This window comes from Hermetia illucens, chromosome 1 (genome assembly GCF_905115235.1).
Source record: "Hermetia illucens chromosome 1, iHerIll2.2.curated.20191125, whole genome shotgun sequence".
In the NCBI taxonomy this organism is placed as follows: domain Eukaryota; kingdom Metazoa; phylum Arthropoda; class Insecta; order Diptera; family Stratiomyidae; genus Hermetia; species Hermetia illucens.
Window position 1 is genome coordinate 32,881,942 of NC_051849.1, and position 25,097 is coordinate 32,907,038.

A 25,097-nucleotide genomic window follows, 5' to 3' on the forward strand; every position below is an offset into this window, starting at 1 on the left:
CGTAGGTGGTATGCAATGAACAACTTTCGAAATGAGGCTACAGAGGGACAAAAAAGGAAGAGTTTATGAACATTATAAGGCCCTTGGAAACAAGGACATGGCACTTAAAGTGAACTATGAATCGGCACGAGAAATATGACTCAAACTCCAATTTGGTTCCGAGGGGCACCAGAAACAGGCAACGCACATCGTCCAAGATGAATTTTTCAGTTCTCAGAAAGTCCTGAAGAAGATATGGCCAGCCCCATTGACTGTTTTGAAAGTTTAACGATAACAAATATCATCAACAACGTACTGGAAACAATCATGAAAAAAACGAAGATTTCGCTCACTCAGATATTCGCAATAAAGAACAAAATTTTCACTGGAAATAAATCAATGACGGACGCTCTTGGAGTTTCCGAAAAAATAAATTTTGTTGAGCTAAGAAAGAAAAAAATGAATTTCGAAAAGGTCAGGTCAGGTTCATTGAAAACATATGGAGTTCAAATTCAGATGAAGGTTCGAGAAATTCGAGATTTTGTTAGTTTGTTTCCACGTCCACCATAACAACATGCAACCCTAGCGAAATCCGCTTTCGACTCCAATTCCTCTGAGATTTAACCTCGATATAAAACATGGCATTTTGTGTTGTCATTCTGATTATAGCTATTAGGTTTTTGCGGAATGTCCCTTTATCGCAACTCCAGATAACATCCTACTGATGCTTTTGAAAGGCTTCTCAAAATCAATGAGCAGGTGAGGCGGAGATCTAAACTCAGTGCCCTTTTTCAAAATGGTTCGAAGGAAGTTAATGCGGTGGAAGCGAAACTCCTTTTTGTCGATCAAACTTTCGATGTGTTGTTTGATACCTCCGAGGTTTATTTTAGCTATTATCTTTATGAAGGCACTCAACATAAATGTTCTTAGTGTAGATTTTAATTATGATCGTTTTCCACCCCCTGCAGAAGATTTCAGATTCTTAGGTACGCGAAAGTAACAGACCTGTAGAAACTGCAGAGTACACAAGAAAGAGTTCTGCGTAAAGATCCTCAAGGCGCATGGCTATGCTTCGCTTCAGTATTGCAATATACGGTAGCCTGTGCTTTCCTAACCAACGCAACGTTAGCCATGCTTTGTAATATTCTTCCGAGACGTGACCGACACCAGCGCCCAGTACAGTCTCCCAGGTCATGAGAGCGTGCCTTGTGTTAGCACCAGCTGTCGACACCGCACTCGTGTCTAGTAGCACTGGGTTTCCAGAGAAAGCGCAATGCCACAATAAGGATAAGAGTACTCTTCATAGTACCACCATCCCACTTCCCTTCCACACAGAATGTCCAGTCAATATTGCTGAAGTTTTCACTTAGGTTGGAAAAAACGAATATTCTAGGGACTATAAAGACCGTCGTCGACTAGCATACACACAGTCTCTAGTTTCTCAACTCTTCCTCGTGTTCAATAGCCAAAAGTCGTATTCATAAAATCCGCTTCTGCCGTAGTTTTGATTTACATTTCAATAGCAGATTAAACTAGAAATTTTTAAGTCGCTAGTCCACAAATTTCTATAATATACTGTTAGTCGCCTTGTACGAAAACCACACAACACGATGATGCGGTAATCGAATTTGAACCTTGGCCTTAAAGCGTGTTAAGGCACTCCATTTCTAGACCATAACCATACGATTAAAGACGTTTTGAACCTATATACGTGAATTTTAACAAAATTATATAAAACTGTAGGGACTTAATTTAAAAAACTAACTAGAATTACAGAAATGTATGTCATCTCAACGAGTAGAAGTAGTAAGCACGAGATGCGCTGGACTGGGAAGATTCGTGCTTCTTCACCGGCCTCTTGGCCGCCCATTCGCTATTTCCGATTGTTGACGCATCTGACGGGCACTCCGCACATTGACTTAGTTGCTAGCGTGCCCGGCGGGCGCGTTCATTGCCCAGCGTAGTCAGAACAGTGAAGAGAGTGTTAAATATCGCTCCGCCACAGCACTCCGCCCCCAGTTGAAACGGGGGGTTTCAGGGAGAGAACCCGTGGCGAGGCTACTCGGCTGTGACTAATTGGCGGGCGTCAAAACAGACATGGCGATCATGCTTTCTTCCAGTGCCGTCTGGTTCCTGGGGGAAATGCTTCAGTCTGTCCAAGGTCTTGTACTTGCCAACGACGCCCACATTGAATGTGTGCTACCTACGCTTGAGAATCTTATAACGGCTCTCATATGGTGGCTACAGCGGCATCCAGGTGGCATCAGTCGTCATCAGAACGTGGGTGCACAGTTTAAGCTCCCTAGGGGTGAGATAGCTGATTGCGCGTTACGGGATGGTGGAGAGGTCTTCAATGTCGGAACGGCCTCCCGTAGCGGGCGCAACAATCCAATATCTCCAAGTCCATCTCTTTTCTCGAGGACCAAGTCTCCCCATGAACCATATCGGCACATGCGGACGGCTATACGACAGGAAACTAGCCGGTTCGTCGTCCTAACGCCGGGATGCGAAAAATCGTTCAATAAGCAAACCAATTCTTTACGAAAAGGACTGGAATATATGGCCTAGGTCCCTTTTCGAAAATTTCACAGTAGACAGAGAAAGGCGAGCCGAGGATAGGGAACACATTGAACTTGTATTTGGAGTCCATTGCAATCTCAAAAGAACTGAGACATCCTTCTGAGCCACAGTGATTGTCGAAAAGTCGACTGCGGCTAGGATGTTGATCTCGGAGATCTGGAACGAAGCGCCGGCAATCAAGTTGTCTTTACCGGACACATGTGGAATGCCTGATGTAAATTGGGTGATCAAAGCTAAGTGCAGAAGTTGGTGAGAGGACGCTTTGTCGAGTGTCGTAGGCAAAAGTTAAAACCGCCTGCCTTCAAGAGAACAACGAAAGTACTTGATACTTGGATAGGCCGCAGTGAATTACACACATTACGCTGCCAGGTTTGGTTCACCATTTGGTGGAGACCAGCACCTATTAAGATATCTGAGGTATCCACGAACACGGCTGAGGATGCATCCTGTTGAGGGAATGCCCAAAAATGTAGCATCTACCAGCTTATTTCGATCACGCAACCTCCCGCGATTCTTTTGTCTTAGGAGCAGAAATCGTTAAGTAGGGCATTTAAGCATTTGACTTAGGTGCTTATGCCCACGCAAATCACTCTAGCGTGCTCTAATGGCTATGTTACTCGTATCATTTTACAAGCAGCAAATAAATAATTTGAGTGAATTCTCTCCAGCAGAGATGGATAATCATAAGATCCATTTTAGCTCCGAGGATAGGGAAAAGAAACTAGCACTTGACCTTTACGAAGACCGCTTTACTTTCGACATTTTTTTCAATTTCGATATAATTCGCAATCATATCGTGTTCTGCGAATTATATAAAGGAGTACTTAACATCTGTGAGCCGCTTCGGTCACGCTGCTCCCCGGGGCAGAGGCGAGGCAGCGCCTGACGATTTGCCTCTGCCCTCGTTACAAACAGTAAAAACGTCTTCGCCTAATATATTGAAAACGATTACTTCTGCACAGTGGTAGAAACTTCAATATACTTCGTGGCCTGAAGATCTTAGCCATAAAAGACGAAATTAATCAGCCGAAAGGGACATATTTTAATGAACCTGTTACACATCCAAGTAATTTGGCCATGAACTCAATACCATTGGCAGCAGAAAACATAGAGAGCGAAAAGCTAGCTCTTGTCCAGACATTCTGGAAGCCTTTTCATTTTCACTTTGCTCAAGAGTCCTACTACTCACACCAGAATCATTTCATTCAGTTAACTATCATGTCATAGGGTACATTATCAAAAGGTAAAGGAAGTTGACTCCCCCTGAAATAAGAAACAAAATATCAATTCAGGAAGATGTCTATGAAGGCATACATAATTTATTTGTCAAATAGATAAAGCCACATGTCAATCAAAATCATTATGTTCGTTCATTCCTATTGTTTTTTTTTACAAAAAATATCATCAGGATATGGTATGTGCTTGTATTTTTTATTTTAATTCATATTTTCTTAATTGCAAAATCCGGGTTTTATTTAAAATTCCTATCTGAAACGTTTAATCAGAACTTAACTGCTATTTCTAGAAATTTTTTAAGTCTAAATACGAATCTAAGGAAGAGGTATTTTTTACTCTGCAATGACTGACTTTAATGTTAAACCTAAACAATTCTCAAGTTGTCTTTTTAAATATTTTCGATACACATACTTTTTATTTTTGCACACATTTATTCACGCGAAAATTTGATAATACACATTTTTATAATATCTCGAAGTTAGCTCTAACATTTCGTAAATCATTTGATTTTACTTTTGCATACAATTAACCAACTGTATATAATGATTTTGGTTTTTTTTATCAATAACATTGGAATTTGAATTTGTGTACACTAGTTTGGTTCTATTTTTAAAAATGACCTATTAACTAGCTAACCCTGATACATTTTACGAAATAGGGTCAGTGAAAATAAACCAGGAAGAAGGCAAATATGGAAAACTATAAACCAATGGAACGATCCCTTTCGAAACAAAATTTTTTCAGAGTAAATAAAGAGCAATAAAGGAGAAACAAAGTTATAAAATATTGCCGCATGGCGTTTTCATATCGAAAGGTAATTTCATTCATTTAGATGTTTAGAGAAAACGAAAAATGAAGTAGGCATTTGGAGATTGGTGGTCGGAATTTAAGTGAAAAGAAAAAAGAAATGACCTCTTTGTTTTGGCTACAATTTTCTTTATTTGAACAAATACCGTTTTTTACCGTTACCGTTTACATCATTTTCGGCGCAAATTGGAAGATATTTTCGCACAAATATTTACGCCGTGCTCCGTGTGTCTCCAGTTTAAGTCGGGCCTTACTAAGCTGCTAAACGTAGGCAAATTAGCGAACAAATATTTGCGTCGCAGAAGTGTCCACACCCAGAGTTTTTCTCTGATGTAAATCCGTTTTGTCGAGTGTATTGAAAAACGATTCAACTTCATAGGCTAGTACAAAAATGCTTTTAAAAATGAAAGGTCTACTAAAATTTATGAAATGTAGCATGTGCAAAGCTTATGAACAATCGGCTGGTCAGGAAAATTCTATTAAATATCAGGAGTGGTATGAAACTCACGAGGAAGATTGTAATGCAAATCATGAAGGCAGTGCAGAATCGATGGAAGTTAATTTTTTCGACAGTTTTGGAAAAAAAATATTTTAAAAGCGACCTTGATTGATTCGATTTTACAAAACGTATTTAATCGATCAAGCTGAAATTTAGAGGGGCTATTCGTCACATATATGGTTATAGCCCGTAGCAGAATCATGAATATCCGTTGTCATTTCAGCACCTTTTTAAAGAAGATGACCTCAAAAAATAGGTTGACAACTCAAAAAGTCCACCATTTTGTTATTTTTCACATAAATTACTTGATTTTGGTATGGGCTATAGCGACTTAATTACACTTTAAGATGAATTTGGAATTTTTGATTTCGGAGGTTCCTGAGTCGAGAAATCATGTCAACCAGGAAAAAAAACAGGCTTTGTTGAGGCAATCATATCTGGGTCATATTGGATTATAAAAATTAAAAAAAAAATGTTTGTGTATACTTTAATGTGTATTTTTGCATTTGTGAAAAAATTATAGTATGATAATAAAATTTTGTGTATAAAAAAATTATTGAAAATATGTGCAAAATACTAGAGATTGCCCCCTTAAACATTCCAACTAAAAATCATCCCGAAACTGATCAAGCTAATAAAATCCAGGGCGGTAAGTACTGAGTACCAGGAACAAATCCGAATCGAGATAACTCCTAGCTTAAAGACTGAGTCAGAAATAAAACAAAAAGATAGTCTCGTCCCAAGCTCTTCAAGCTTGTACCGGAACACATTATCAGAAAAGCTCAAAAATCTCCTTAGCTAGTATCGTATGCTGAAAACATCTTGACCAGATTACAACTTCATATTTATTGTATTTATTTATGTATTTTTGAGGGAATGAACTGAGCTGCTAAGGAGACCAACGAATGAATGGACGAAAAAAGTTTATAATGCACACATGAAGGAATTTCCCTAACAACCAAAACATAACAATGGGCACATACTATTTTAAACAAGAAGACCAACCTGGTAGCCTCACTTTCAAAAGATGGCAACAAAAAGCATGAAATTTAAAGGCTGCAAACAAGGCCTTCTATGCGGACCTGCCCATATTAAAATCCAGACTAACCGGGAAAAACAGTAAAAAAGAACAAGTCGGGAAACCGAAAGTTGGGCGCTTCAGGCATGAAAGGTTTTGTTTGTTTCTTCTGTGAGTATATTTGAGTGTAGAACTATCCCATTTGTACGTAGCCCGTTATGTATATGAATTTAGCATGTCTGACTACCCACTTTAGTGTGATATTGATATTTAGTTGCACGTTTACATAGTAAAGTCAACTTTGAGCTATTGTAACTTTGTTACTAATAGTATGATTTTAATTAAACTTGGGGGTGATATCCTGCATATTATATTTTATACTACCACCAACTTTTTATTTTTATAATTTGAACAGATATCGATATGGGGAGTATTTTGAGGCCTGGGCACCATATAGAGGCAGCTTCGTGACTTTTTTCGGATTTTTCGGATGGGTAGTTCCTTAAGAAAAGGTCCGTTAAAGAAATCATCACTTTCCGCCCCTCCTACTCCCCGCCTTTCTAACAAATCTCAAAACTAAAACCGGCTTCGAAAAGTACTAATCGAGACCTTTCATTTGATACCCCGCATGACTATATTCAGTGAAAAAACATTTTACACCCCCCTTTTACGTGTATGGGGGCCCCCCTAAACCCCCCTCAACGTAGACGGATATCGCTTACTGCATGTCTGCGCGTTCACAGTTCCCATCTTCTGACCACATTTCGTGTTAATCTGTATAGCCGTTTCTGAGAAAAGTGCGTGTGACAGACAGACAGACGAGCAGACAGACATTGAACCGATTTTAATAAGGTTTCGTTTTGCAAACAAAACCTTTAAAATAGTTGCAAAACGTTGATCCTCACAAAAAACAGCGTCAAGTTGACCGACATATTTCGAGTAAAAGAGTATGTGAAAAATTTTTGGGGACTATTAATTTTTCGAGTTGTATTGCAAATCATGGTAATGTGGCGGAGCGATACTTGAAACCTGCTTCACAACAACCAATGAGCACGCTCGCCGGACACGCTGGCAATTAAGGCAGAGTGTGGCGTACCCCGACAATCGGGAAAAGCGCGCAAAGGACTACGAGGCGAGTGAGGAAATGGGACTGTCCAATCTAAGAGAATCCCGAATCAAATCAACATTCGCAAGTGTAAATTGTCTCGAGAATAAAGTGAAATTAAAAACAATAAATTAGTATAAATTCAAAGTGCCGGTTACGGTTATAACGAAGCCACAATCAATTTCGCAAGTTGGGGTGAACAGCAGTTTCGAAATGAAACGAATGCTTCAGGGATAGTGAGTTTTCGAAATGCAATGTTTGTGAAATATTAGTTAGGGACATAGATTTTTTTCATTTCTTTCCATTTGTTGAACACTAACTAACAAATCTCTTCGAAACTTCAATTATGAACATCATTTCCTATTTGTCCGGTACGCCGTTTTGATGCCACAAACTCCTAAGACCATGACTGCTATTATGAGAGCAAGGAGGCCGAGTCCAGCCGCACAGATCTTCAGAGCTAGCTAGTAGAATTCACAAAGGAAAGAAGGTCCCCCCTGTAGCAAGAGATCTCGACGAGGTCCTCAAAGAATGGTTCATCTAGTGTCCGTGGCGCTAGCTCCGTGGTTTGATTATTTATTCTTGTAGCACCATGTAAAAACAAAATTTCTTAAATTAAAAGCTACTGAGGGCGTTATCTATCCATTTATACTCTATATGTGCATAGAACTTTGTCTTTTGTATCCAAAAAATGTCAACCGACCGTTGGTGATGCTCATAATCTTATAGCAAATATTTCCTATCTAAAGGAACGATTTAAAACATAGAAGCCCACCCAGTAAATTTGAAGATGAATATTTGGAAGCAATATTGAATGAAGACGATGGCCAAACACAGGAACAATTAGCTGACGAGCTAGGCGTGACTCAACGAACAGAATCACTCCCTTTGATTGATCGCAATAATACCTCCATTAGCATCCTTAATTAAAGTCCTTTTGAATGCAAAAAAAAATTTTTTTCTTCTTTTCATTCCGGTTGTTGTTTCATGTGAACTCTATCGCAATGTTCAAGGAAACACGAACCAACGAGCACCCCCCTTATTAAGCTGATGCACTTCATAATAGCAAACACCCTGATACATTCAAAACAAGTGATTTAGGCGGAGAAGACGCTACAAACAACAGACTTTTCAATAATTTTTTTTTCAAAAAACTGGGAGTATTTATTATATTGAATATAGATGTTCATTGTTCATGTTCATTCATTCATTGATGTTCAAATGTAAACACATAATTTTTCTTGCAAAAAAACCAAAAACAAAATGACAACACTGCAGCTGCTCAAACTTGGCTTCTTTAATTTGTGCTGTGTAATGCCCAGCCCTTATAGTCAATAAAAATCAACCAATCAACCCAAAAAACGTTTTTCATCAAAATAATTATTTCGCTTTGTATTTGCCTGTTCTTAACGAGAAAAAATAAAACTTGAACACAAAAAGAAAAAAATACACTTTTTCTATAAATAAATTGTTAAAAACAATAATTTTAATCTGAGTGTAAATATGCGGTGTTTCCAACGATTAATTATATGAAATAATAAAAAACTTGTTTCTTTTTCGTTGGTGTAGATATTTATTCTTGCAAATACCGATATTTCGGGAACCACTTGTTCCCTTCATCAGTGCTAACAAGTCTCCCATTGTTTTTTGTTTGTTTCCCATTAATATGCACATAATTCCTTCTTCTAAGGAACTTAACTGACGTTATTTCCAGGAATTAAACGCTGTCAAAAATGTCACGTGGGCAATGCTCATATGATGATATTGCACAAACGTTAGTTGAATATAACAGCAAGGGCCCGAAAGAAGCCTTAGACCAAACTGATGAAGAATGTGTCCTTTCAGCAATTGCATCAGAATCGGATAATCTTAAAGTGGACTCTGAAGAAAATAAGGAGCCAGTAAATATTCTGTCTCCATTAAAAAAGCTGAATTCATTGCAAATTCAGGTAAAAAATAGAAAAGTACGATGCGATTGTGACAGCATCTCCCGGAGCAATGAGTGTAAATAACTACATACAATGTCCAACATTTTTAACTTATTCCTTGATGATCAAATTTTGAATTCTATATGCAACTTCACCAATACTGAATCATTACGTGTTAATTCAAGATAGCCAAAATAAAACGAGGGTTTGCACAGGCTTTGTTGAAAGAGAAGTAAGGACGTTTTTGACGAAATAATCTCTGAAAATTTTTCGTATCTAAAGTCGAAAGTCCAAACCGATAGCAGCTATGACGATGAAATTCGCGTACGGTTGTTGGTTGCCAACAGAGCCTATTTTAGTTTACAAAAACTGTTTCGCTCGAAACGTCTCACCATAGAGTCAAAGCTGTTACTTTACAAGACAATGATCTTGCCAGCCCTTATGTATTCCTGGACCTGGGTCCTTAGCAAAAAAAGCGAACTCTTGGCTGCGTTTGTGGCAAGAATCCTCCGAAGAATTTTTGGACCCCCTATACGAGGTGGGATGATTCCGTAGCCTACATAACAACGAAATCTATGAGCGATACCACCACCGTCTGGTTGTGGATAGAATTAGGCTCAACAGATTGCGATGGACGGGTCACTTAATCCGTATAGAGGAGGATAATCCAGCCCGGAAAGTCTATAAGGGTAATATCTATGGTAGAAAAAGAAGACGAAGCAGACCATGCCTGAGATTGAGCGATGGCGTAGGTCAGGACGCCAGACAGCTTTTAGGGATATCGAATTGGTGGACCTCGGCGCAAAACCGGGATGTCTGGAGTTCCTTATTAAGGCAGGCCTAGACCGGATATGTTGGGCGGTTGATGATGGTGATGACCATATTTTGTTTTTACAGTTCTTTTCTGGATGCTGTAATGCTACGTCCAGCCTCTTTGCCATATTAAAAAATGAGTGTTTTGTTGCTTCAATGCGGTTTTCTTCTTAGGAGTTACACAATAGAAACAAATTTCAAAAATATTTCTAAACTATTTGAAATAATTAAGACTTAGTTGAAATTAATGTCCATGTTTTTTTTTTCTACAGTTGGTATATAAATTGAAAAAAGAACTAGGATTTTTTCCTTATCCTGTAAATATTTTTATTTTGTTCCGTCGTTTTGGAGACCACGTGCCTCCTTCCTCAGTGCTAGTACCTAATTAGATTAGTACCTAGATTAGGTACTAGCACCGAGGAAGGAGGCACGTGGCCTCCGAAACGATTGTATGCGGGAAAAAATAAAAATATTTACAGGATTAGGAAAAAAACCGAGTTCTTTTTTCAACTTAATTAAGATTTGTTTTTTTTATTCGCCAGTGTTATTTATTTGGTCTTGCAAATACTGGTATTTTGGAAACCACTCGTTTCCTTCATAACTGCTAACAAGTCTCTAACGAAAGGAACGAGTGGTTTCCGAAATATCACTATTTGGAGACCAAGACCAAATAAATAACAAATTTTGTTCGGATCAGTTAAGCTGTTTTGGAGAAAAGTGCGTGTGGCAGACAGATAGATAGACAGCCCATTTTAATAAGGCTTAAACCTTCAAAGTGAAAAGAAATTCCAATGAGAATGATTTTATAGCCGCGCTTGTGGTAAACCTGCAACCTTCAAATTCCCTTCCTCTTCCCCGGCATCCTCCCCTTTCCATTGATATATTCACCATCGCTCTAGCTTCTTCAGTTCGCCTGCTGTATCGTGTTGAGTAGACGTGCGTTGGTGGTGCTCGTCACGAAAATGGAAATACGAAGTCTAGAGCAACACGTCGCGATAAAATTTTGCACCAGATTGGGCGCAACAGCTTCGGAAACGTACGCTGAAATTGTAAAAGTGCATGGGGATAGTGCTCTTAGTCGTACCCAGGTGTTTCGTTGACATAAAGAATTTAGGGAGGGGCTTGAAATCGTGGAAGACGAAGCGCGGAGTGGGAGACCAGTCGAGGTGCGGACTGACTGAAATATACGGTTTTTAAGGAATCAGTCTCATTTCTTAATTGTCTAACCTCGTAACACCTTAATAAACTTCCTGTCTGTTTAGCCCGCAGCTGCGGCAAATATCGCGAGTTTTTTGTTGGTTTATACAAAAGATTACGGTAAACGAAAACCCTTGGTAATCGTATATAGCAAGTAATTTTAAGCTCTGTGTCAATTCAGCCAAAGAATATCACAGATTTCGTAACGAAGTTGTGCCCCGTGTTGAATATGTCGAGGTTTATGAAAGTCCTAAGACATCGAACCATCGCCCGTTGAAGCTTCCGTGCGGCGTTGGGGGGAATATTGCGGAATTGTTTTTTTTCAAATGATTTTTGCTTCCTGTTTTTTACGCTGAAAGTCCAATGAAATTTACAAAAGATAAATGGTTTTATCATTTGCAAACTATTGAAACAGACAGATGCGAATAAGTGAACACATTTCAACCATTTCCGTTTTCAGATTTGATGCATTATCTATATGGATATCTCTGCAATGACTTTCAAATGATTCGAGTGTGTTTGATAGTATTTGAAAATAATTATAAATCTTCTACCCTCTATCAACGCACTGTACCCTTTTGGAACAATCGTAAGTCCTGTTTTTGCTAAGTAAACTCATTCATTTTTCCAAAGCAAATTAAACCAATCAAATGAGTATTGTATGCAAAGATTTCATAATTACTAGCGGTCGTTGTGGACAAATGCATCTGTGAAAGTCAAAACGGAAAAAATCTAACATAAAGACACTCTAAAATATATTTCAAAGGATTTGTTCAACTCTTTAAATCTGCAACAAAATCTTAAGTTAATCCACATTTCCAAATATTCTCTTTTATTCTACTGTTATAATCACTTATAAATTTCCATGATTTTCAACTATAAATATATTATAGAATTTTGTTTTGCTTTTAATAAGATTATGTAAACATATAGAGATATTTATTAGTATCGGAAACTAATCTTGTCTCGTTAATATTCCATTTTATTCTTTATTTCTATTTTAATGCATTATTATCATATGTAGAAATTTTCTCGTTTCTGTTTTTATTTGGCATGGCCATTACTCAAAACAGCTGGCAAAACATTTGCCTGCTGTACAGCAGCGTTTATAGCATCGATTTCTTTTTTAAGAAAAGCATCGACGCCGTCTGTTTTGTTATTACTACTACTAATAACCGTATTACTACTACTGCTATTAACATTATCGATATTAGTGTTACGCTTACGTAGTCCCTCAGCCGGAATAAACAAATGACTTTCATTCTCATTCATTCTCATTATTTCATCCTTAAGTTCTACAATACCCGTAACTGTTTTATCAATAAATTCCTCAATGTTACGTGTTTCAATATCAATCTTTTCTTTTAATTTTTGTGATAAATTATCCATTTCGCAGTCATCGTGCTTAACACTCACAGCCTCTGTACGACTTGTTGGGACCATATCAACAAGGGATCTTTTGATCGCATCATTACTTTTAGGATATGCATTTTCTATTCCAGAATTTGTAATGGATGATGATGATTTTGGACTCGATTGTCCGGGGCTCAGGCGAACTCCACTTGTGCTTGTCAAATTTTGTTTACTAGTAGAGGGACGTGGAGCTCCGCGAACCAATTTTGGTAAAATGAAAATTGTTGCAACGGCGACTAGATGAAGGCACATGTAAACTTTCAGGTACAAATGAAGACTAGCCTGAAATTGAGAAAATAAATTGATCTTTTAGAACATTAAATTTACAAGCTTAATGTATAGATAAAATATATCTTAAAGAAAAAGTAGTCAATTAACGAAAAGCAGCCAACGCGTGGAGAGAACATGAAGAAAACGGCAACCTGGAATTTTACAACTGAAATTACTCCTTTACTAGCTGAAATTTCATACTTCTTGCGACAAAGATAAGACGTTCTCTTGACTGAGGTTGCTTTCAACTTAGTTCTGATAATCGAATCTCTACTGCCTGACATCAACAATCAACATCGTTTGGCTTTCACTTGTTTGTATGTGATAATTGTTAGTTTTTTATAATACTTGATTAAAGCGTACATTTCTTTCGATGTGTTATTCGAATCTCACGATAAATCTTGAATCCTAAATAAACTCAAACTAGCACTCCTTTTTGATTAACGGTCCCAATTATTAACCTCAACATAAGGTAAGTGAGAACGCGAGCAAACGGAATAGGAACAGAATTAGCGAATCGCTTAGTATCCAGCATACGGCCAAAGAGAAAAAAGCGTCTTCGCTGAAGACAGCTAACCCTGAGCTAACCATTCCGAGGCAGTTCAAGACCTGACCTTGCAAATCATTCGAGAGTTAAATGTGGACGTGACGGTAATCTGCGAACCATACCGAAATTACGAAAGAGCTACCTGGATGAAAGACCTATCTGGAAACGCGGCGATATAGGCATGCGAAAGGCAAGCCATACAAGAAAAAATTGCATTCACGGGGGCCGGCTTTATAAGGACTAAAGTCAACGGCGGGCATATCTGCAGAGGTTAGGCCCCTCCTCGGTATTAGAAACGGAAAAGGCGACAGTCAAATACGCAACAAGAATGAAAACTTCGGATAGCTGGCACGTACACTAGAGTTTTCGAGGAGGAGACAGTCTTGTCGGCTTCAGAAGAAGGTCACGACCCGAAAGGAATGGCGCTGGAAAAAGAGAGTTAGTTATATTATCGGATAAGTGAGGCATGCGACACTACCATGCCACGAAGACGCCTCCAGTACAGTAGACAACCAAACTACTGGTGGAACCAGCAAATATCACTGTTGAAATCATCGTGTCTGCGAGTGAAGAAGCTTTTCCAAAGGACAAAAGGGAGGCCAGAAAATCGGCAGAGAGAGAAAGATTGCTGCAATCTTGGAAGTAGCCTTAAGAAGGCCATACGGGAAAGTAAGCGAAATGGCTACAGGCAGCTATGCCTTGAGGCAATACAAACCCGGGGGACGCTGTTACAAGATCATAATAAACAAGCTTCATGGGGAAAAATCACCCCAAATGACGCGCCAGCGACTCGCGTTCAAAATAATCGCAATCCTTTTCCCACAAGAGGAAATAAGTGGACCCCAGCCAGCTGTTCAACACAACTTTTTCTCGATCCTCGGGGTGACCGAGGAGGAACTATGGAAAATCTGTGGACGAATTGGAGATGCTAAAATCAGTCGCACATGATTCACGGGCACATTTGAATCGTGCATCGTGGAAGGTGTGGAGTGGCCCAGTGGAACAGGGTGTGTTATCGAATCCCGAAAAACATCTGGGGCATCCTCTTCATATTGTCCTATCTGTCTTTTAGACATATGGGGCAGATGTTGAAGAGGGTAATAAACGACAGACTGCTTCCATTTGTCGAGATAAGGGATGGGAGTGTGGATTCCGGAGAACGCGTTCTACGATCATGGATTCGCTTCGGGAGACATTGATCATTGGTAAGTGCTGCGCGGTGGTGACGCTGGATGACAGAAATGTCTATAACTCAATCAACTGGGGTGGGAATAAAGACACCCTGGCTAAACTGGATCTCCTCGGTTACTTAGTTCGAATAAACGGCAGTTACTTCTCGGAGGTGTTCCCCAAAACTCCGTATTGGGGCCCCTGCTGTGGAACATAATGTATGACGGAGTACTTGATTCCGTCTGCCAAAAAAGGCAACGCTGATTGGTTTTTCAGACGACCTGGCGGTGGTAGCACGAACCAAAAATTAAATCAATCATCCCATCAAAGCAAGAATAACAAATGATTAATCAGGACTTGGGGGTCGAAAAGAATAAAGCGGTCTTTAATAGGCAATAAAAACAATACTATCAAAATATGGGTTGATAATCACAAGATCGTTTCAACATCGATTATTAGATACCTGGGAATAACGATCGATGCCAAGTTGACCTTGAAGGGGCACCTGAACTAAACGCGAGAAAGGGCATCAAAGGGTAGTTCATCTCTAGCAAGGATGATGCCTAGTATTAGAGGATCAAAATATAGTGGGCGGCTGTTTATCGCAGGGGTGGACCCATAAAATATCTCCCGTTGAACGACACTCTCCACATAGTAACCAGACCCCATAACTCTGTGGATGAAATAATGATACACGAAAAGTTGCAGGAACTGGATCGAGCCTGAAAAGCACGCGTGATTTAATTATGCTAGTGCAAACAAGAGCCCTACCCACGAGATAATACTACGGTTGTCCCGAGGGGATATGGACAGAGAACTGAGGATAATTTTAATGGCTAAGAATTCCATACACTGCTAAAACCGGGCGCAGCATAGTTTTTTAAGATTTTCATCTTCATTATAAAAAAATATAGTGATCAGAGATAGAGCAAAGGCTAACTGTCAAGAAATTTTTTTCGCGCCAAAACCTCGTTTGCCACTGCAGCACATCCGTTCTTATCCCACAGGCGCTGCTGCAACTCTTGGACCTCATAACAAATGGGGCGAGGTCTGCCGTCTGCAAACTTCAAATCGATCGAAATGTGAGCCAATTTAGCGTCCGAAACCTCAAAAAAACAAAATTCTGGACAAATCCCGAAATCTTGCTCCCTGGTGTTCGCTTTTCAAGAAACGTAGAAGATTTTCACTGCCGAATCGAAACAGAAAATAGTTATTACCAAAATTCACTGAGCCGATTTTAATGGGTTTTCTTTAGCCGTGACAATACCAGAATATCATCATCAACAGCGCAACAACCGGTATCCGGTCTAAACCAGCCTTAATAAGGAACAAGCTGACGGTCATGGTATCGCTCATAGATTTCGTCGTTATGTAGGCTACGGAATATCACAAAGAAAAATAAAAAAAAAAAACTTAAAAGAGAAAAAAAGTGCAAGAAAATACCAATTTTCGGCAAAGGTGATAAATTGTCCTGTAAGAAACCTTCCTTCCTAATATGCTCTTTGCTTTTTTTGTTTCAGACGTACCATTTTTGAGATTATCATCAAATCCAATGGGGTGATGTATTTTTGAAGTGCATGAATTCCCGCACCCTCTATATTTTTTTTTTTGAGAAATGATAAGAAGGAAGAAATTTGTTTGGCACTCTCTTTCGTCATATGTAATAAAGTACAGCAAAAAAAAGTGAATTTTGCGTATGTTTTACTACTTTTCACGATACTAGTAACCTAAGTAATTGATTTGTAATATTATTCACACCACCTACCAATTTGATGTTTCACAAACCTTTAGTTTGTATCCATTTGTCGAAAGTTCCAAACGTGCTGTGTTTTACAGTTGGCTCCCGCGCTAATGAAACATAAAAATGCAGTGTCAAGCCGCACAACGTAGATGCGATAGCCCCTTCGAAATAATGTCACAAATTTTTCTATTGAGACTGGTTTCTTTTAGGTAAAAGGCTACATCAGCGGTGCATAATGTGCCGAAATAAACATATTACCACAGGGCTCATATGTACTTTCTGCTGTAGATGCGGCCCCTCAATCAAATTAATTTAACGTGGTAATGCATGGAATGATGGTCAAAGGGTAGTATAGATCCCAGGGCGAAACATGGGTACCAATCCACGATGGAGCATAAAACCGCCTCTCAGCCTTGATAGGGGGGTCAATATAAATTAGACTCGCATCACTATCTCGTTGGCATGGTGCTCCGAGTTCGAATGACAACACCGTCCAGAATCTCCTTTGACAACCAGGTGGGAGTTAACACTGAAGCCATCCACAACACAGCCTTCTGCAACACCCATAAGAGGGAAATGGATCCCGCAATAACCGCAGTCAGCAGAGATCCTGGAGATGAAGCATCAACAAATGATCTTCACCTGAAGAACATTATCATAAATACAAACATACTTGGCCCCAGCCGCAAACAGAGTCGGAACGGTTGGTTTGACGATGAATGTAAACTAGCAACGGACCGGAAGAATGCTGCATACCGAGTAATGTTGCATTCTCAAAGAACGCGAGCACGCGCAGAGATTTATCACGAACTCCGTCGAGCGGAGAAGCGACTTCACCAACGGAAAAGGAAGCCTGGAAGAATCAACAGGTCTGTGAACTCGAAAAGTACAGGGAGTAACCGCACCAGGCGGGCAAGTTTTACCAACAAGTCAGCAGGATGAAGCCTTAAACACCTCGATGCTCATCCTGCCGAGAGAAAAAGGGAAATCTGATTTCCGACGGAATGGGCATATTGGAGCGATGGGTTGAGTACTTTGATGAACAACCAGAACATCGGCGAGTTGGAGCCAATTGAAGACGACGGACAAATACTGATATCACCAAGTATAAAAGAAACAGTCCGTGCTATTTATCAGCTTAAAAATCATAAGTCGCCAGGAGCCGATGGAATTACAGCCGAATTGGTTAAATATGGAGGCGACCAATTACACCAAGTGGTTCATCAACTTGTGCTCAAGGTGTGGGACAGCAAATCAATGCCTGACGATTGGCAACGGGGCATTGTCTGTCTCATACATAAAAAGGGAGATATCACGCAGTGCAGTAATTATAGAGGTATCACGTTGTGGAGTACCATCTATAAGATATTCTCCGCTATCTTGCTAGGCCGGATAGCCCCCATTCGCCCGGAACATCATTGGCCCATACCAAAGAGACTTCACTCCAGGCAAATCAGCAACAGATCAGATTTTCTCTGCGCAGCAAGCGATGGAAAAACCACCATTGCACCATCTTTTCATCGACTTTAAAACCGTCTATGACAGCATAGGCATAGTAAAACTGTACACGACCATGAGGGAATTCGATATCCCGATGAAATTGATAAGACTAACAAGGCTGACCCTGACCAATGTCCGAGGACAGATAAAAGCAGCAGGGCCACTCTCAAGCAAGAAAAATTGCGAACACTTGACCGCGTTCGAGAGAAGAATCCTCCGAAGAATTTTTGGCCCCCTACATGAGGATGGACGATTCCGTAACCTATATAACGACGAAATCTATGTGCGATACCATAACCGTTGTGGTTAAAATCCGCCTCAATAAGTTACGGTGGCGAATCATTTAATCCGTATGGATGAAGGGGATCCAACCCGGAAAGTCTATAAGCGCAATATCTATAGAAAAAGAAGACAGACCCTGCCTGAGATGGAGCGATGGCGTAAGTCAGGAAGCCAGACAGCTTTTAGGGATATCGAATTGGTGGACCTCGGTGCAAAACAGGGATGTCTGGAGTTCCTTATTAAGGCAGACCTAGACCGGATACCGGTTGTTGCGCCGTTGATGATGATAATGCTGAATGATAACCGCAGGAACAAAAGTAACTCAAACATCTTAATGGACATCCTTCCATCCAGCGTCTACACTTTCGCAAGCTTTGGAACTATTCTGTATGCACTTAAAACTCATATTAACGTCAAGGCCTTATACCGGTAACAATATGAAAAGCAGGAAACTATTACTTGTTCCCATCCAATAGAATTTAATTAAAGTCAAAATCCACATTTAACTGATATTTCCATTCAACCTTTTGAACTTGACACTTTGAATTACCCTACACAAGTACTTTAAGCTGTGAACGATTACTTCAAAAGTACGATTTGCAATAAAAAAAAGTAATTATTATGCAATCAACACAATGGTAATTAAGATTTTCACGGAAAATTGAATTAACCAGGTACCTATGTCGTACTTTTAGCAAGGTTGAGACAAAATATACGACAGGTAGTTGCGATGAAATCGTTGTCAACTATTTATGTACAAAGTTTAACGGAACCAAATGTTTGTAAGTTATTTTAATTAATTATAAAATTGAATGGGCTTTTTGAACTATCAGACGACAACTATGATTGGTATCATATGATATGTCATCTAAAACCCATCCTTCAACTTAAAATTATATCCCATTCAAACATATTCAATTAATAAGATTAAATATACTTACCACACACTCAAGAAGTACAAATGGGTACGTAGCGTATCCTAAAAATACTCGAGTTGTTAGGCATGTTAGAATGTCATAGAACATACGTGTAAATTGTGTTGCTTGGAAACGATGTCGGAACGACCGTCTAGCCTACAAATTCGAAGAAAGGAAAAAGCAATGAAATGTATGACTTAGAGCGAGCATATCAAATAATATTCATAGTACTTACAACACGAGCTGCCATTACGAAAAGCGCACCAGTGGCAAAGGTAATGTAATATCCTGGATAGAAACCGTGCCACAATGCACTCAGCCCGAATGTTAGAGGTGTTCCATATTTCTTTGGTACACGTTCATAAACAACTGTTCTTAACCAATGGTTCGTTCCTATATTCCAATTATTTATACTATCACGGAAATTTGTACCGAACTGAAAAGGAGTATCAATTTTTAGTATATGGTGGAAAGGAATGAAAATCAAGCATCTATTATTCATCCTACTCCGAATTCCTACTTAATTTCTATTAGAGATCATAAATCTGCTGCATAATATGTAGATCAGACTGTAGACAAACCTACCAAAATAATCATGAGCTTGGATATACTTACTTCGAAAGCGAAGACATTAATGTTGGCTAGAAGATCCCATTTTGCTGAACCGTCTTTATCATACCCATTAAAGCCTAATCCCGAATTATTGCAAATTGCTTCAGCTAGCAGCCAAGCGTGATAGTATTTGAAACGAATCACAGTTGTTGCCATGGCCATGTACCAAAATTTATACACAAATGATGTGTCATTTACGAAGTCATCATCCTTCAGTCCTTTTATCGGATACACCGTAATGAATTTCATGAATATAAAGGCGCAGACAAAGCTTCCAATTACTTTACGGACAACACTCTTCATTGGCGATGGTTCCAAAACAATTTGCTTCGAACTGTTATCCAAGTTGCCCTGCAACGTAGAAACATAAAAATACAAATGTAGTACAGAATGCAGTCAATACATTCCAATTTCAATGTTCATCCTTATGCTCCCTTTAAGGTATTATCATTAACTGTTCGTTAACTTTCAGTTTTTCGTACTTTACATTGCTTTATACGTACATTTGCATTTGGATGTGGTAAGATATGATAGCCTTCAATAAAATCTATATAATCTTTGTAGAAAACCATTGGTCCAGCCATTAATCCTTGAAAATGTAGCATGTACGAAAAATATTCAAGAGCGGATGGAAGTTTATGGATAGCATGATATTGTTGTGCCTTTGTTAAGTCCTGCAACAAACCAATAAACAATTTACATAAAATTCAAACAGCTCCCTATGAATTAATATACTTTATGTTCCCTAGTAAATCCGTCGTGTATGCTGAATGCCAAGCTTGTACATTTCTGAGTTATAATCATTAGAGGCCCAGTAACATCCAAAGAATATGATCCATAATCGTAAATTAAACGATGTAAATGGATACATGATAGATATACAAGCGCCACAATCATAACAGCTCTGTAAGAAAACACATGAAACTAGATTATAATCTGTATCCTAGGATTAGATACACAAATCATGACTATTATGCAAATGAAATCTTACCTCTGTACGATCCTTGGATTCAGTGTACGTATCACAATATAGCAAATAGCTGGAAGTCCTGCAATGTGTATGGCTTGTTGGCCAAAACAAAAATATCCGAAAAATAATCCCAATGATAAACCAAAAATGTGGCGTAGTTCGGCCGATACTTTTGACGGATGGAGAAACGAACGGAATATGGAAGCCAAGAATAATGCCAATATTTGTGCGATTAAGAAGTTCACCTGAAATAAATAAACGTTCTAATTAATCATTTTAATGCACTGGAACATGTGAAGATTATGTAAATGTTTGGATATTGTATATATAAGTACTGTACGGAGTGATGTGCATGGAATACAATTTCTTTTATTCAAGTTGCTTCTCTTAGAAAGGGTATGAGTTTCCTACAAAGCCAACCAATCAGCATTCGGGCTCTTTGCGTTTCTAAAGGTGAAACTATTGTGAAGATTTATTAAATCGCCACTAACATGTCGTTTTTAGACAAGAGGCGTTCTTGGTAATATCAAGCTTTTTCGACTACCCACTCCTTAATGTTCTTCTGGCATGATGCATCCAAAATTGCATTTAAATGAAATGTTCAAATGTTCATAATTTACCTGTTTTTTAAGAATTTTTCCAATAAAAAGGGAAGAATATGGATAACCGACAATTCTTGCAGTAGTAGTAGACGAAATCGTTTTGTTTCGTCCTTGTTTGTCCTTAATACTTGCTTATATACAGCACTTTTTTCCTATTACCTAACATCCTTTAGCACCTCGATTATCCTCTTATCAAATTCCTAAATCAAAATGATCATTAACCTCTTTCTGTGTTCTCCCTAAATTGTCCGGTTATGTACCCATGCTGACATGCTAGCAAATGCATTTTTGCCTAGCGGATCGAGGCAGGCAATTGCGAAACATGTATACATTCACATACTTCTGCCTAATAGCCGAAGGCACGTGGCCTGAGATTGTTGTTATAGAGCGTATATAATTTCGGATGACCGGTAGAAAGCATGGAAAATTCTATTTATAAAATAAAAATTGCAAATTGCTGCCCTCCAATCAGCGGTTCAGTGGAATCACTCATGAATCAGTGGATCAGATGAATTTGGCATTATTACGATACGGAACCGGATGGGAATGGCCCATGAAGCCTTTTTGAAAAGCCACTCTCGCTGACCTCTCTAGAGACGCATCACAAAATACAAAATTATATTCGTTTCTGAGGATAGTGCTTTCAAGACTCTCTCTCACAACGTTACACAACTAACTTAAGTTTGTTTATGTTTCCTGATAAGTTTTTTATAAACTTGTTGTTCTTCCTCAATCAGTCTCATCTGTCACGGAGCCAAATCAGGCGAATGATGCATTTCAAGTGATCCTGATAGTCAGACAGCAAAGTTTCACACACATCAACGTGACGCCTTTTTTCCAGAAAAATGAGCGATTTTGGCACCAATCGAGACTTGACGCGTTTGAGATACAAAACATCCTTCACAATGGTTTGGGCTGAGCCAAATGATATTCCAACACTATCAACGATCTCTAATTGCCAATCGACGATTTTGAAGCACCAAATCTTTGATTTTTTGGACGTGGCCCTCGTCAGTAGACGTTGGTGGCCGTCCAGAGCGCGGTTCGTCTTCAACGCGTTCTCGACTTGCTTTGAACTCGTTGTACCACTTATAAAAATTTGTTTGTGCCATAGTTTGATTATCAGAGGCTCTCCGCAACATTTTCAACGTGTCCGCACAAGAATATTCGTTCCGCAATCAAAATTTGATGCAAGTTCTTTGCTCAACAAAATCACCCATTGTAAAAATCGAAAAATTCATTTTTTTGTTCGTAAAAAACACGTGTAACTCGGAGTTAATTAAACCTTTTGACAAACAGTTGTTCTAATAACAAAGGTAGTGGATGCCCTGGGCCTACACATTCGGAATATATAACGCGTATATTCCAACCAACTAGCACGATATAAAGATAATATTTATTCCCAAACCAGAGAAACCTACACAGATGCCAAATGCTAAACGGATTGAAAAGACTACTAGATCGGTTCATAAGGGATACATATATCCCTAAGTGGCCACTTCACTGTAGGCAATATGCCTACCAGAAAGGCAAATCCACGAAAACAGCACTCCATGAACTAACGGCAAAAATTGAGAAGGCATGAACGATAAAGCCTTAGGTGCATTTATGGACATCGAAGGTGCCTTCAATTACGCCTCATTCGCGGCGATTTGTAACGAGGCAAGACAGCATGGAATCGATCCGCTGTTAATCAGTTGGATCCTTCACATGTTAGAGTAGTGAAAGATCCACATATTGGTCGAACAGAAACCTATTGAGGCAGGGTGTCTTAAGGGTTGCCTACAGGAAGGGGTTCTCTCCCCTCTGTTATGGCTCCTGGTAATGGACACCATGCTATGACTCCTAGAGGGCACAACGGTCTTCGCACAAGTATTTGCGGACGATTAAGCCGTAATACATACAATTATACAATTATATTATATCTCGAATCCAAGTTAACGTGGAAGCATCATATCCAGGAACAATGCTAAAAATCCTGCAGATTGCTCTGGTGTTGTAGAACTGTGATAGATAAGACCTGAGGATTTGCACCAAAATGGATTCATTGGATGTATACATCCATAATAAAACCCATTTTGATGTATGCGTGCATCGTCTGGTGTTCGACCCTGAGCTTTGCTAACAGCAGGAAACTGCTGACACAGATTCAAAGGAGTATTACTGGAGCAACGAGTAGGAGTAGTATGCCGACCGTGGCACTCGAAGCTATTGTAAATTTTCCCCCAATCCATTTGGAAGTAAAAGCGAAAGCAGCTAACGACGTATTTAGGCTTGATACTATTGTCGCGTGGAAAGACGGCCAATCATACGTTCATGCGTCCATCTGAAAATTTCTTGACAAACATCAGGTGACTTTGTTGGCCACCAATCATATGGTTTCCAGATTCGACTTTGGAAGTCGTCGTAATCACCAAAAGGGAAGAATGCTTGATAAATGGCCACGAATCTTTTGGGATATAATAATCCTCACCGACTGCAGGAGTGTTTTCGGGAAATCCGATTATAGAGCTGGCTCGACCTCTCATAAAAAAGACGACCGTATTCGAGGCGGAAATTAGTGCCATTTCATTGGTAGCAGAAGAATGTTTATGGCAAAAATTGAGGGGTCGCACCATTCGAATCTGTTCGGACAAACGAGCAGCATTATCAGCACTAAACAACAACGACATGTCAACCCAGTTGGTGTGGAATTGTCATCAAGTGCTGCTGAAACATGGGCGGCTGAACGAAACATTCCTGATATGGATGCCAAATCAGTCAAACATCGCTGATAAGGAGGAAGCTGACAAACTAGCTCGCTAAGCCAAAACCACCATAGTACCATTCACTAGGAGACGTAAACTTGATCATCTGAGAGCCATAAGATTACATGATATGGAGGTGAAACGAGAAGCAGAGGTCAAATATTTGGGAATTACGCTAGACCAAAAATTACCCTAGAAGACACATGTCAGAACACCACGAGAGTTCTGATGACTTGTAGGTCCATAGCAGGAAAAAATGGGGTTGCAGCCCGAAGGTACTAATTTGGATATATACTACAATAGTAAGGCCAATGATTACCTATGGAGCGGTAATCTGGGCAGAAAGAACCGAGCTCAGCACACAAGCCAGGAAATTACACAAAGCTCCAAAGACTGCCTTACGTGTGTATCAGTGCGGCAATGAGGACATGCGCAACGGCATCTCCCTGGAGGTCCTTCTGGAATTAAACCCTCTCCATCTGCACATACAGATGCAGGCAAGGAGGGCAATATTCAGGATGGGCGGGAGTATCAATGAGGCGGGGAGCTGCCTAAACCGAAGGAAAATTGATATTCTTTCTAGGCGGTATCCCGAATTACTGATGCCAAGGGTAAACATGACAACGAGGTTTCACTTCGATAAGAGGAGTAACAAGGCAAACTGGGAGAGCGTGGCTGCCACATACGGCTTAAACCTTACTTGGTACACTGACGGATCCCTCACAGCAGAGGGAGCGGTCCAAAGAAAGTGTACTTCGAGCACTAGCATTTTCCAGGCGGAAACATATGCCATAGACAGTTGTGCCTCCTTTAATCTCCAAAGGAACTACAGGTTTCAAAAGATTGCTATTCTCACCGATAGCCAAGCAGCGATCAAAGCACTTAGGTCCAAACAGGTGAACTCTAAACTGGTGTGGGAATGGCTTGAGAGACTGAATACACTCAGCTCATCCAACAAGGTCTGGATACTCTGGGTTCCAGGCCATGCTGGGTTAGGAGGCAACGAGGCAGCGGACGAACTAGCCAAGAAGGGAGAATAATAATAATAATAGAATCCCTCAATCCCTCGAAGGATGTGCCTGTTTAAAAGGAAGATAGGGGGCAGAACATTGCTACTCTGACAGCCAAGCGGTTATTAAGGCACTTAGGTCCTATCTGGTGAAT

The 25,097-nt window shown here is 39.6% G+C and overlaps 1 protein-coding gene and 1 long non-coding RNA gene across 2 annotated transcripts in view; one reads left to right on the forward strand and one right to left on the reverse strand.

Annotated features, from left to right (window-relative positions):
• The first annotated feature begins 3,817 nt into the window (after window positions 1–3,817).
• On the forward strand, window positions 3,818–5,804 carry LOC119648652. The gene is made up of 3 exons (XR_005249049.1): window positions 3,818–3,973; window positions 4,454–4,609; window positions 5,449–5,804. It is a non-coding gene; the product is annotated as an uncharacterized LOC119648652 (long non-coding RNA).
• Window positions 5,805–11,895: 6,091 nt separating this feature from the next.
• The window catches only part of LOC119648642 (lysophospholipid acyltransferase 1), a 65,963-nt gene continuing 52,761 nt past the window's right edge, over window positions 11,896–25,097 (reverse strand). Inside the window, exons 2-8 of the mRNA XM_038050417.1 lie at window positions 20,606–20,829; window positions 20,350–20,518; window positions 20,118–20,288; window positions 19,618–19,965; window positions 19,238–19,438; window positions 19,027–19,158; window positions 11,896–12,857 (exon numbers count right to left, since the gene is read on the reverse strand). Of these exons, the coding sequence (XP_037906345.1) occupies window positions 12,207–12,857; window positions 19,027–19,158; window positions 19,238–19,438; window positions 19,618–19,965; window positions 20,118–20,288; window positions 20,350–20,518; window positions 20,606–20,829 (1,896 nt within the window). The 3' untranslated portion in view covers window positions 11,896–12,206. The remainder of the gene's footprint in view (window positions 12,858–19,026; window positions 19,159–19,237; window positions 19,439–19,617; window positions 19,966–20,117; window positions 20,289–20,349; window positions 20,519–20,605; window positions 20,830–25,097) is intronic.